The sequence below is a fragment of the Aulostomus chinensis genome, chromosome 20 (assembly GCF_037954235.1).
Source record: "Aulostomus chinensis isolate RoL2024-O1b breed Wild chromosome 20, RoL_Achi_v1.0, whole genome shotgun sequence".
NCBI lineage: Eukaryota > Metazoa > Chordata > Actinopteri > Syngnathiformes > Aulostomidae > Aulostomus > Aulostomus chinensis.
Window position 1 is genome coordinate 20177428 of NC_141339.1, and position 12849 is coordinate 20190276.

The following is a 12849-nucleotide window of genomic DNA, read 5'->3' on the forward strand; positions in this document are numbered from 1 at the left end:
TGCGTTCTTGTTTTGGGATTTATTTTTTTTTTTTTTGAGTATCTCCTACGGATTGAGATAAAGGCCAAATGTGAACGCTTTATTTGGGAATAACATTGTTTTTAGTTTGAGGTAACTCGCTTATTTCAGATTCGCAGTATTTGTCATGTTTTGTGTCAATTATGGAGAAGTACGAGCGAAATCACGTGTCACTAATTTGCTTGTGAAAAGCTTTCACAGCCTCTTGACTTTGCTTCTTTTCTCTCAAGTTTATCATGATTTCCAGCTCTTCATCATGTAATTAATTCCATGGTGATGAGTCATTACTAATTTACCAAGTAACTTACATGTTTGTTTTTTTTAACAAATCAGTAGTATTTTCCCTGTGTGTGTGTGTGTGTGTGTGTGTGTGGGACTCTTTAAATTATGAAACAACAACAACAACAAAAATGCTGGGAATAATACAGTACACACATGGGAATTTACTAAAACTTGTATTTTCAAGTACATAACGGTTATTTCAAGGGTCGGATCGATGTTACTGAATCAAATTTCATGAGTTTAGACGTGTGTGAAAGGCTAATGAGCATGCCCTGAGCTTGAGAAGGGGCCGTATCTTATTGAATTAACTTGGGCTTCCAGAATATTAAAAAGATGTGAAAGCCAAAGTCAACACAATAGAATACATCATGTTTTGTTTTTTGTTTTTTAAAAATCACCAACACAACTTCAGTTACACAATTTTGATTAGCTTCTTTTACCAAATGACATCATTGTCTGTAATTACCAATACCACAGTGTCTTAATCCTAATTATGACCTTGGTATTCCAAAAGCTTGATTATAATCTCTTCATCTACAGCCAAAACATCATCTACAGCTAAAACAGACAAACCAGACATTGAAGGGATAAAAATGTTAAGTAGCTCAGACCCTTTTGGATGAAAACACCAAAAAAAAATCTCAAATATATTTTAATCCAAGCAACTTCCAAATAATATCAAGATGTCAAATTCAGTTCACAGCAATTTAACCTGACACGCAACAGCCTGAATCCAGCGCAACGCTTGGACCCCTATCTGACACGGAAGACACACAAAGTCTGACACTGAGGAGTGAGGGAGTCCTGTGTAAACAGAGCTGAGGCTACGTTTCTGCTTTGTAGAAATGGAGTGACAGAATGGACGTGTGCATGTTCTGACGTGGCGTTTCAAGGATTCACACCTACTTGTCTAGTTTCAACACAAACCACAGAGGAAGCTGGTGGAAGACGTTCGCTGTGCTCAGAGGCGTAATCCCTGATCCTCTCCTTCTGTCCTGTAGGAGGTGCGGCAGCAGAGCAAGATCGCGGCGGTAATCATGTTTAACTCCAGTCAATACACGAAACGAGAGGAACAGCGCCGTTCATGGCATCAGTGCAAGTCATCATCCTGCTCTCCTAGGGAGGTGTAAATGTTGTTGTCGTTTGTTTGTTTACCAGTGTCCAGGATGGTCAAAGATTTAACAATCACCAGGGGAAACCTTTCCATAAAAGCGACTTTTCCTCCATCACTCCTTGCAGGAATCTTCTTAAGGCATCAGAAAAGTCACTAGAAAGGTTCTACGGATGCACCATTTAGCTTAGCGTCCCATGGTTGGCATAGTAACAGCAGGGCTGGTCAAGGTGGCGTCCTCAGCTTTCCATTGTGATGTCACAGTCTTGATTTGAGTGTAGAACTGGATCCCCTAGAGACAAGAAGGCAAGCGCCGCGTCAGCTTTTACATTCTGGTCAAGGTTGTTTTAAGTGACTGCGTGATGGTCATGACGTCACCTGCTTGCCATAAAAGTTGGTGTCTCCCCTGAACGAGCCTCTGGAGCCGGTGAAGGAAAACATGGGGAGAGGGACGGGGATGGGGACGTTCACGCCGATCTGGAAACGCATACTCAACATTTTCAAGAAACTGGTAGGGAGGTTAAATCCAGGTACAACGCTTTCTCAAGGTGTCTCTACCATTGCAGTGAGTCACCCAGGCAACAACATTCACTTTCCCGAGGAACTACTGTGAGGTATCAACTTAAAATTAAATGTAGGTCAAACTTAACCAAGGAAAAACAACTGTGTGTTTATGACCTCAGAGTTCTAGTCTTTAAATGAGGCTGTATCGTATCCTGACATGTTAAATTTGGTTGAATAAAATGTATAAATGTTGTTGTTTTTTTTAGCCGATTATTAATAAATTACATACAAGACATCCCCCTCACACGAACGTATCATCCGTTTCCTACGTGAAAAAAATCATATTTCATGTTGGCTGATTAAATCTTAGTAACAAGCACGTCTCACCTGGCCTACGTCCACCTCGTGTGTGTATTTGCGTGCGGTGGCACCATTGGTGGTGAAGATGGCGGTGCCGTTGCCATAGGGGTTGTTGTTGATTAAACCGATCGCCTCGTCAAGACCGTCAGCCTCCAGGACAACGAGCACTGGTCCAAAAATCTCCTCCCTGTAACACTTCATGTTTGGCTGAAGAGAACATTAACAGATATTTAACACCAGTATGAAAGAGAGGGTGAGTGTGAGAGAGAGAGAGCGAGAGAGAGAGAGCGAGAGCGAGGCCATGTGGCACCCTTTGTCTCAGCTCACCGAGACTCCCCCCAGGATGGTTGGTCCTACAAAGTTGCCATTTTCATATCCTTTGACGTTGACATTTCTTCCATCCAGCAGCAGCTTGGCGCCCTCGTCCACTCCACTCTGGATCAAATGCTCCACCCTGGCCTTGGCCTCGGGGGAGATCAGGGGACCCACATCTGCCCCGGGCTGATCACCTTCAGGACACATGGGCAACATTGTCCGATTACAGTGGAAACAGCTTGTATTTTTGCATAATAAATGCTTCGCTGTAGTGTTTGTATCTCTGTTTACAAACTTGCCTGCATTAACTCGCAGTGACTTGGAGCGCTCCACCAGCTCTGGCAGCCAGTCACGAGACTCCCCTACAAAAATAGCAGTGGACAGAGCCATGCAGCGCTGGCCAGCAGCTCCAAAAGCAGCCCCCACCAGCTGGTTGAGTGTGTTCTCCTTGTTGGCATCAGGCATCACCACACCATGGTTCTTGGCACCCTGGAATGAGAAATCTAGGTTACAGCACTGTAAGGTTGCTTTACAGTGGGCATCAAATGGCAGAACACAGCGCTAATCATGTTACTAATATCAGTGATTGACAGCACCAATGTTTTGCACCATGTTTGATTCCTGAACAGAAACAGTGTTTTATTTATGTCTTATCATGGAAATTCAGCCCAGTGAGGCTGATAATCCCTGATGTAAGAGCAAAATGTTTAGTCAATTTTTTCTGCTGCTTATCCAAGATTGGGTTGCGGTGGCAAAAGATGAGTTAAAAAAAAAAAATCCCAGACGTCCCTCTCCTCAGCAACACACTCCTCCCGGGGGACCAGGAGCCGCTCCCAGGCCACACGAGGTATTATTTATACACTGCAATCCCTCGGTGTGTTCTGGGTCTACCACCAGGCCTCTTACCAGTTGCCCGCAGTAACCCCAAAAGGACGGTGAAGCATCCAAATCAGATGCCCAAACCACTACAGCTGACTCTTCAGTATTGAGGAGCAGCGGTTCTACTTAGGGCTCCTTATCATATCTCCAAAGGCGAAGCCCGGGGCACCCTGAGGTAGAAACTCATTTCGGCTGCTTGTATGACGGTATCATCATTTCAGACGCTACGCGGTGCCAAAATACTTTCAGGTTGGTTTTTTTTTTTTCCTTTTTCTAATCTCTCTGACTGCTTTGATCACCCACATCTCAAAGGTTTACATCTCAGTCCGTCATCTCGAGAACTGTCTGATATTTCAGACTCAAGTCCATTGGACCTCAGACCCATAAATTCAGGACTTTCCTTCCTCAGAGCACCGGTGATGTCCACAGCAAGTTTGAGGTCAATCACATAAACGGTCAAGTCAACAACACACATATCCCTACTGTGCGGAGATTTTTTTGCGTCTATAGTGAGACAGTCAGGAGCGTAAAATGAAGACAGCAGGGTTCTGGTGTACCATGTTGGACTGCACTCTCTTGCCGTTCTTGGAGCCCCGCTCGTAGATGTACTCTCCAGCCTGGTTGGAGCCAACGAAGCTGATGGCTTTGATGGCGGGATGGTCACAGATGAAGTTCACCGCTACACAAGAAACGTACACTGTAAAGTCTCTTTCTGTCTCATATGCGCTGCTCCCTGAGGGGCTCAGATACAGAGATTCAAATCATCTTCTACCTCTTGTGAATTACATACAGATGTAGGCTGACAACATTATGGAAATTTCCCATCTACATACAGCCTGGAGGCAGGTATAATATCACTGCGTGAATCATCCTTCCTGCTGTTGTTTAGTACACAGAGGATGAGAAAGAGGAGGAAGCTCAACGCTCACCTGCGTGCTGGCCGTGGATGATGTTGAGGGTACCATCTGGTGCCCCAGAGTCCTGCAGCAATTTGGCCAAGAGCATGGTGCATCCTGGGACCCGTTCGGAAGGCTTCATCAGGTAAGTGTTGCCACATACCATTCCGATGGGAAACATCCACAGTGGGATCATGGCTGGGAAGTTAAAAGGGGCGATGCCGGCGCACACACCGATAGGCAGCCGGTAGGTGTAAGTGTCCATGTCCTTAGTGATGGAGGGTAAGGTCTCCCCCAGCATGAGGGACGTGATGCTGCAGGCGTGCTCAACCACCTCTGGGGAAGAGAAGTCACAGAAGCTGAAAAATGAGCTTCACAGTGAAGCACGCCAACATTCCTTAACATTACACTGAAACAATCCATTCTGCACTTCAGCCTATTACTTAAAAGCAGCCATTTATTTAAGAATAAAACCCTACCTGAGAATTTATTTTCCCTGTGAGTAAACTGTAATAGAAAACTTCAAGCAAGGTTGGTCACAGTACTGCAGGTAATCTCTAACGCTGGCAGCACACCTGCAGATGTGGCCTGTCTCTCGCCTGATAAATGAAGGTTAGCGCGCCAGAATTAACAAGCTGGGAGCTGTACCAAGTACACAATAATACTTTGGCAGTCCATTACACCGTGGCCCGTCTTGTAATAACTGAAATATATCTTCCATTATTTGCAAGGGCACACGGCTCTTAATTTCTCAACATGATTCTTGTCGATGACAGGTTGCCAAAGTGAAGAGAATAAGAGGAGCTACGTAATCGTCCTTACATAGCATGCGAAGTGCTTTGCAGAAACAACGTAGCCAGACTGTCTGCTTTAACCTCGTAATTAGACAGCAGTTTAGACCTTAAGAGCACCAAATAGAACCCTGCTCCCATCATTAATTTAGAATAAACATCACCTTTGCAAGGAGTACACAAAAATAATGGTCACCCCATTGCCACTTAGCATTAAAATTTCACCTGGAGTATAATGGGGTGCAGCGCCACAGACGTTTCATCAGGGCACACAAGAGATACTTTAGATGTGGAGAAGTTTAAATTCAAGCTCCACCATATAAATTCCTCAGCATGCTTTAATTCAATCGGGGTATTTAAATCCAACAGTGCTGCAAGGTTTTACTCACGCAATCCTCGAAATACATCTCCCTCTGCATCAGCCAGAGTTTTGCCTTGCTCCAGTGTGATCATCTTGGCTAGTTCTTTCTGAAATTGGAGAGGAAATGTAAAAGAAGAAGTAGTTTTTCCAAGTATAAACCCATGAAAATGTAATATTCCCTTGCTCTATAACTTATTATAATAAATGGAGACGGTACAGGTGGACCGTTCCCCACTCAGCAATATAAATGGTACGCTTGGTACAACAGTACCGTAAAACAAATGACACAAAAAGACAGTTTTCAGAGCCTTGCAAAGACAAGATGTGACAAAAAAAATAGAACATAATCTTGGCATTGCTAAGAAATACAATTTTTTTTAAAACAATTAATTAAAAAGTGGTGACAGAAAAAGGCAAATACATTAACTTAGCAGAAACACAGATGGTATGAATTGTATATCGTGGGTGATATGGCACAGACTTGAGGGACACCCACAAAAAACCCTGACACCCATAATTTTATAAACACACCAACAACCAGAACTTACAATGTTATCCTTGATGAGCTGCTGGTAGCGCAGGAAGATCTGCTGCCGGCTGAGGATGGAGGTCTCGGACCAGGACTGGAAGGCTCTGGAGCAAGACTCAGCAGCTGCCAGCATCTCACCCTGGGTGGCTTTGGGAACACGTCCCACCACCTCATTAGTGGCCTGAGAAAGAGGAGAGAGTCCACAAACATGAGTTGATTCATGGAACAGGAGTCATTACCGGGTATCACCTCACATACATTCATACAGCATTAGGGCTGCAGGTAATGATTCATCATCAGCAGAGTTCCGCTGAGACGGCTGTTCATTTGTAGCTTTCAAAAGAAAACACGCAAGTCTCAGGGGCAGTATTCCAAAACCCGAGATGATCTCCATAAATGTCCTCTGTCCTGACCAACAGTCCAGGACCCAGACATCCAGTTTCCCATCACAGAACTAGAGAAGGCAGGAAATGTTTACATTCAAAAAGCAGAAATCTGAGCGTTTGGACATTTTCTTCAACAAAATGACTCCGAATGATAATCAAAACAGCAGGTGATTAAGTTAATGGCTGGGAAGTAACTGCTGCAGCTCATTACGGAGGAGCTTGTGTATGAACGCAGATGTCTGTTTTAGTATTCTACCGTCATCGTTCCGCGGCCTTGCTGCTCGGGCTGTTTACTTCACAAATTGAACTCCAGTTGAGGTAGAAGGTACAAACCTGACTGGCCATGTTGATAAGGCTGCGATTTCTCTTGCTTCACTTCTACAGACTTGTAAAATCAGGACTCATTTCCACGCTCTAATCTTTATTTACAAGAGCTAAGCTGCGCGGGTCATCTGCAGCCAGCCATCAGCGCCGACCTTGGTTCTACTCACCGGGTTGTGAATGTCCAGCCACTCAGAGGTGTTGGACTCGACGAACTTGCCATCGATGAACAGCTTGGTGGTGGGCTACAGGATCACACAAACACACCATTCCATCTTGTTAAAATGAATGCAGGTGGTCCAGCCATCATGACATGACTTATGCAGGGACTCGCACTTCTACAGTTGAGTTGCTGCCATTAAATTTACAGCAGACACATTTCATGTCCGTCTTGATGGTTTAGATTCTCATGTTACATCGAAGGCGTCCCAATTCCACACGGGCACTTTCAGTCTAAGCAGCTTCATCGTCTCTGTACAGTAGAGGATAATTAAAAGAGTGCACACTTATAAAAATCAGTTTCAGCTGTTAGAGGGAAAAAAATGTATTTAATGCAACGCAATCCACATAGGAAAAGATTCTGGTGGAGGCGTTTTGGTGTCTGGTGTGTCAGTACATTATGTTGAATCATTTGTTACTAGCATTACAAGTGTATGGTTGCACTAATCATTATCTTCATCACCTATTGTTTTAAAAAAAAAAATTCTAAATATGAATCTCTGACTGAGAAATATCAATTTATGAAACATTATCACAATCTCACAGAGCCCAAAGCGATATATTCAAGTGCCATCTGTGGTCCAGCCAAAAGTTCATAAGACTATATGCCATATTCACTTTTTGTGGCTTTTGCATTGATAAAGAGCTAATAAAAATATATAAAAAATAATAAGCTGTTCCAGGAACATCAGGCTGGGAGGAGGCTGCAGGGAAAACAGAGGACCAGGCGGAGGGACTATATCTCCACACTGGTCTGGGAACGCCTACCGACCCCCAAATCAGAGCAGGTTTAAGTGGCCAGGGGGGAGAGGTGATTGGGGTTCCCTGCTGGACCTGCTGCCTGACTTCACATAAGTAGTTCAACATGGATGAATTGATGAATTTGCTTCCAGTATCATACTGACAAATACATGTAAACATTGTGGAGTTGACAAACTGACCATCTGGGGAAAAGCCCGCATGTAAATCTGATGGATAACTGCGGAATGCAACAATTCATGAAGGCGTGAAGCATTTTGTTTATCAAACTGAACAAATGTTACCATCAGGTATTACAAAACACAAGCGAGTCACATGACAAAAACAATGATGAAACCAACATGTAATGGAGTGTGAAGGCTCTCAAAGTAACTACATGCTCATTCTGTGCTAGTTTATAAAACCTTTATTCATTTCTGAGTTGTGTCAGCTGGTGAGTGGGAACTCTTCCTTACCACTGTGGAGTAACACATGCGACCCAGCTGGAGGGGGGCCTGCAAGACAACCAGAACCGAACAATCAACTTTAATTCCATGTACCCGAGACCACGTGCAGTGGAGCAGAGTCGACGTGTCACTCTTGTTCACGTAATGCAGAAAGCCTGCTCTTGCTTACTTAACTTGGGTAACACGAATGCTATTTGCCTGCTAATGAAGCGTGCAATGTGTGACTATTTAGCTAGCTACTTGGTTGTTGGCTACTTTGAGTTGCATAAGCGTGCACCAAACCAATTATACTAAAGTAAGACGACCATAAATTACTTTACCTTCTTGTTGGAAATGCTGCGAAGAAGAATTGCAGCCATTGTGATGAGACAAGTTTCCCGTACAGTTCTCAGAAAGCCCTTCAACCGACCCACAAACCGCGGGGAGTGCAGGAACTTCAGCTAGCAGAGCGGAGGGATACAACGCGGCGTATTTACCTCGATCAACAAAGCATATGTAACGCGAGAGTGCGTGACGAATACCAATCCGCGTGATTTGTAGATCAGAGATCGCTGCGTGCTGCCATTTAGAGAGTCCTTTCCGTGTGGGCGGGATTAACCCGATACAATAGCCAATCACTAAACCCGATTTACCAACGCCCCAATTTTCTGAAAGCTGATTGGCTGTTCTCAGCAACAACGTTCTTGAATCGTCTCTGGTGAATATTTTCGGGGAACTTTAAGTGCGGTGTGAAGTTGTATTTCATTATTTGACATTTTGGAAAAATCCGGTTTTATGGTATACGTTGGAGGCCTGGGGGAGTGAGGGCTGAGCGATGTTCTCCGGACCTGCCTGTGATCGGGGTGGCTGATTTGAGGAGGCCAATCGAAGGGAATGAGGTATCGATGGGAGCTGAGAGGGAGATGACAGAGGATTTGACCTGTGATCTGTGAATATGACCAGAATCTCTGAACTTTTAATCAGTATAGTAAAACCCGCCTGAGTGTGAGTGAAGGCAGTCGTTCTTAACACCCGTGAGCAGGCTACAGTTTCCATGGCAACGCATGCCCATACATTCGAGTTCCTACAGTGGAGTTGTGATGATGTTGCGAAATGGGTCGAGTCTATAGGATTTCCACAATATACAGTAGGTTACCTGACCATGGAGAAACACATGACACATGATTTTTATCTTTTTTTTTTTTTTTTTACATTTTTCAAACGTCTCATCCCTCATTTCGTTTTCTTTTCTTTTCTTTTTTTTTCAGGAATGTTTTACAAAGAACTTCATCACAGGAAGAAAGCTGATTTGTGTGCTGGAGAATCTGCCAAGGCTTGGAATTACAGATTTTAAACACATTCAGGTACAAAGAAGAGGAAGCGTTTCAGTAGTAATCCGCTGTTTAGATTAATTATCGCGGGACACTTTTGCAAAAGATGTTACTCAATCCAAGAACAATGGTGTTATTTCCATGTATTTGTTGTTGGTATTAATTAATAGGGATGATGCAATAGTACCAACACAGAGTGTAAAACTAATGTATTTCACATAATCTAATGCTATGCTGCTAATTTGCAACTCCTGTCCCCAGTTGGGCTTCTGCAGTAGGCCTTCAACTAAAATGTGTCATCCTCTGCATCAAGAAAAAGGATATGGAAAGTATATAATAAAATACAGCCATTTTCTATACCGCTTATCCGTTAAGGGTTGCTGGAGCCTATCTCAGCTGACATTGGGCGAGAGGCAGGGTTCCCTCTGGATGGGCCACCAGTCCATAGCAGGGCTGCAGGAGCAATTAGAGATTCAGTATCTTGCTCAAGGATACTCAACATGGTCACCGGGGGAAGTGAGGATCAAACCAGCGACCCTGCGGTTGCTAGACGGCCACTCTACCTCTGAGCCACGCCGCCCACACATAACACATAATAACTTTATTCATGATGCATAATTCATGCATAAAATGGAACGCAAAGCGCTGAACACAAAAGACCTATGAAACAGTTGAGGTAAAGACAAGATGAAAATGTCTCTCCGGCAATCTCTGAGATGACTAAGAGTCACCGGAGCTCAGTTTCACATCTCCGTTGAACAGCGTGTGATCCATTTGCAGTCGCCTGTTGTATCATTTGCAGTTTAACACCTCACATCAGCTGGATCACACATGCTGCGCCTTCGACATTTTTTTTTTTTTTTTTTGTGAAAATGTAAAATTCGGCTAGTTTGTTTTGGGAAGCATAACCTTTTTACTGACTCATGTCTTGGGTTACTGCATGAGATAAATTATTCGATGCCTTATCAAAGCCCTGAACTCCGCTGTGTGCTCTGCAGGCCATCTCTGCTCAGTTGCGCGAGCTGCTTGGGATCACACAGATCCCGTGGAGTCGCAGCATCGCCGAGCCTCGGCGGGACAATGTTGCCCTGTTCTTGGAGAGAAAGAGCCGGACAGGTGAACGCGCGGACAGCCTCACCTACCAGCAGTTCCTGGATGCCACACATCAGTGAGAACCCGCAATTGATCGTCTGGGAAAAGGAGCACAACCGAGCAACCGAGACGTGTCAACGTCATTTCAGGACACTGACCATCAGGATGGCACTCATGAGACACTCATAACCAGCCTCATGCAGGCCTTGACATTCACACTTCCCACCAGCAAAATGCCTGCTCGTTGCTGTTGTTGAGGTCAGCAAATATAACAGTTATTCTGATAGAAGCTGGGGATTTTGTGCAGGTTGCTAACATGTGCTTTACTGTGGATGTGGCTTCTGAAGTATAATCTTCATCATATTACAATGCAAGAGGTCTCCGTATGTCTGGGACTCAATTAGCTCAACGCTCAGATCAACATCAAGCAGCCTGCGAGTTGCTGGAACCGTAGGGAAATGCAGTGTAGAGTTTGAAGCCTGGGGTCCAAGGGTCTGAGGTGAGAGGGAAGATGAGATGACAGCCACGATGACTGAGGTGACAGCCACGATGACTGAGGTGACAGCCAGTCGACTGAGGTGACAGCCACGATGACTGAGGTGACAGCCAGTCGACTGAGGTGACAGCCACGACGACTGAGGTGACAGCCGCGACGACTGAGGTGACAGCCGCGATGACTGAGGTGACAGCCGCGATGACTGAGATGACAGCCACGACGACTGAGGTGACAGCCGCGACGACTGAGGTGACAGCCGCGACGACTGAGGTGACAGCCGCGACGACTGAGGTGACAGCCGCGACGACTGAGGTGACAGTCAGAATGACCACGACTCCATCAGCTCAATCAGCTCAACAACCAGTCGTCCGTCTGAGTCTGGGGTCTGAGATGACAGAGCCATCGAGATGACAGACAGAAATGATAACTCAGATGACAGACGAGATTCTGGATAGCTTTGATGCTAACTAGCTGGTTCAGGCCCTGCACCGACTGAGATCAAAGTCATGTCGACTGCGATCAAAGAACTTTCAAGGGTTGGGCTAGGCCCTGGTAGGGTTCGGGGTAGGGGTAATGATTGGTAGACATGGAGGGGTTATGGCTACACTACCTGGACAAACCACATGCCATATAATAATAGGTAAATAATTATTTTATTTTTTTGTAGCTAAGCTTTTGTAATATATACACTTCAGCAGCGCTGACACCCACATAGACACCCTGGAAACTTTTTTCTTATTCAGGATGGCAGTGCTTTAACAGCCTCTGATCTATATTGATTGAGTGCAAGTGTTGTAACTGGATGAAACCAATGACTTGGAATAGAAATCCCCAGGCTGATTCACAGCACATGACAAAGAACACCTATTTCAAATGGCCAAGAGGGCTCCAGAGCAGTGTGTCCCATTGTTCTTGGCAATAAAGAACACCGAGCCCGTGAGTATATCTCAAGAAGACTACTGCGCTGCTGTAATAACCTCTTATATTCGCCAACTTGCAAAAAGGCCATATAGGATCATTGCATCGGATAGCGAGGGGTTGAGTGCCAAGCAGACCCACAGGGAGCTGGAGCCTTAAGTTTCCACCAGCTCAACACTTTCTTGCCATAAACCATAAACATGCAGGAATATTAAGCTGTAGCTGCCATATTTGCTTTAATGTCCACCAAATGTTTTATCGGAGTGGACTTTGCATGATATTTGGGAAGATCGAATGTCTCCTTAATAACTGTATGTCTGCCTGCGAATTAGTTAAAGCAACGCCCGTTCAGCTGATCCTCATCAAACGCCACCAACGAGACGATGACCGCCAGAGATGAAAGTCAGAACCTGAGACACAAAAGAAGGATCCCTGAGATCAAAGTCAGTTCATCAGGAAGGTTTCACACAACTCATGGCCCCTCAAACCAGGGCCACTGCACGAGTGACATTACAGTCCAGTGTCTGGATGGATGTTTGTTACAGGGTTATTTTAGCTGTTCACCCCATGAATGTGAAACTTGGCTCAACATTTTTGTCTTTTTTTGTTGTTGTTGCCATATACATGCAAGAATATGCATCCATAGCTGCTGTTGCCTGTAGATGTACCGTGACATGTTTTATCCAAATTGACTTTATGTAACATTGGAGTCTATTGACTATCTCCCCACTTATTTTCTATTTTAAAACCAATAAACATTCCTGCACATTTTCTTAAAAAAAAAAAATTATTATCAATTTCATTTGTTGTGAATATTACAGGCCTGCTGCATTTTCGTGCAGTGGAGTTCAATCTC

At 44.5% G+C, this 12849-nt stretch overlaps 2 protein-coding genes across 5 annotated transcripts; one reads left to right on the plus strand and one right to left on the minus strand.

The window, feature by feature from the left end:
• Positions 1–18: 18 nt before the first annotated feature.
• LOC147243197 (methylmalonate-semialdehyde/malonate-semialdehyde dehydrogenase [acylating], mitochondrial-like) lies at positions 19–8824 on the minus strand. Its single transcript, XM_086189164.1, has 12 exons — positions 8498–8824; positions 8187–8225; positions 6924–6998; positions 6066–6227; positions 5546–5624; positions 4399–4701; positions 4027–4148; positions 2890–3079; positions 2603–2784; positions 2303–2482; positions 1790–1888; positions 19–1703 (listed from the first exon to the last, which is right to left on the minus strand). Exons 1-12 carry the CDS (start codon positions 8534–8536, stop codon positions 1599–1601), a joined length of 1575 nt encoding a protein of 524 aa, XP_086045290.1. The 5' UTR covers positions 8537–8824; the 3' UTR covers positions 19–1598.
• Positions 8825–8838: 14 nt separating this feature from the next.
• Positions 8839–12754, plus strand: LOC147243198 (sterile alpha motif domain-containing protein 15-like). Of its 4 annotated transcripts, XR_015110577.1 has the most exons (5): positions 8840–9055; positions 9141–9303; positions 9425–9520; positions 10486–11116; positions 11158–12754. XR_015110577.1 is itself a non-coding variant. In XM_086189176.1 (4 exons), exons 2-4 carry the CDS (start codon positions 9211–9213, stop codon positions 10657–10659), a joined length of 363 nt encoding a protein of 120 aa, XP_086045302.1. In that variant the 5' UTR covers positions 8839–9055; positions 9146–9210; the 3' UTR covers positions 10660–12754. The 4 variants fall into 4 exon arrangements, 3 of the variants coding, with proteins under 3 accessions (XP_086045302.1, XP_086045300.1, XP_086045301.1); XM_086189176.1 differs by having other exon boundaries at positions 8839–9055; positions 9146–9303; positions 10486–12754; XM_086189174.1 differs by having other exon boundaries at positions 10486–12754.
• Positions 12755–12849: the final 95 nt, after the last annotated feature.

Excerpts from the sequence above, each read along its gene's own strand:
- LOC147243197 (XM_086189164.1), bottom strand. The coding sequence starts at position 8,536 with ATGGCTGCAATTCTTCTTCGCAGCATTTCCAACAAGAAG. Across the intron at positions 2,785-2,889 it reads GTCACTGCGAGTTAATGCAG|GTGATCAGCCCGGGGCAGAT; the intron begins GCAAGTTTGTAA and ends TGTGTCCTGAAG. Across the intron at positions 2,483-2,602 it reads CCATCCTGGGGGGAGTCTCG|CCAAACATGAAGTGTTACAG; the intron begins GTGAGCTGAGAC and ends TGTTCTCTTCAG.
- LOC147243198 (XM_086189176.1), top strand. The coding sequence starts at position 9,211 with ATGGCAACGCATGCCCATACATTCGAGTTCCTACAGTGGAGTTGTGAT. Across the intron at positions 9,304-9,424 it reads TAGGATTTCCACAATATACA|GAATGTTTTACAAAGAACTT; the intron begins GTAGGTTACCTG and ends TTTTTTTTTCAG. Across the intron at positions 9,521-10,485 it reads CAGATTTTAAACACATTCAG|GCCATCTCTGCTCAGTTGCG; the intron begins GTACAAAGAAGA and ends TGTGCTCTGCAG.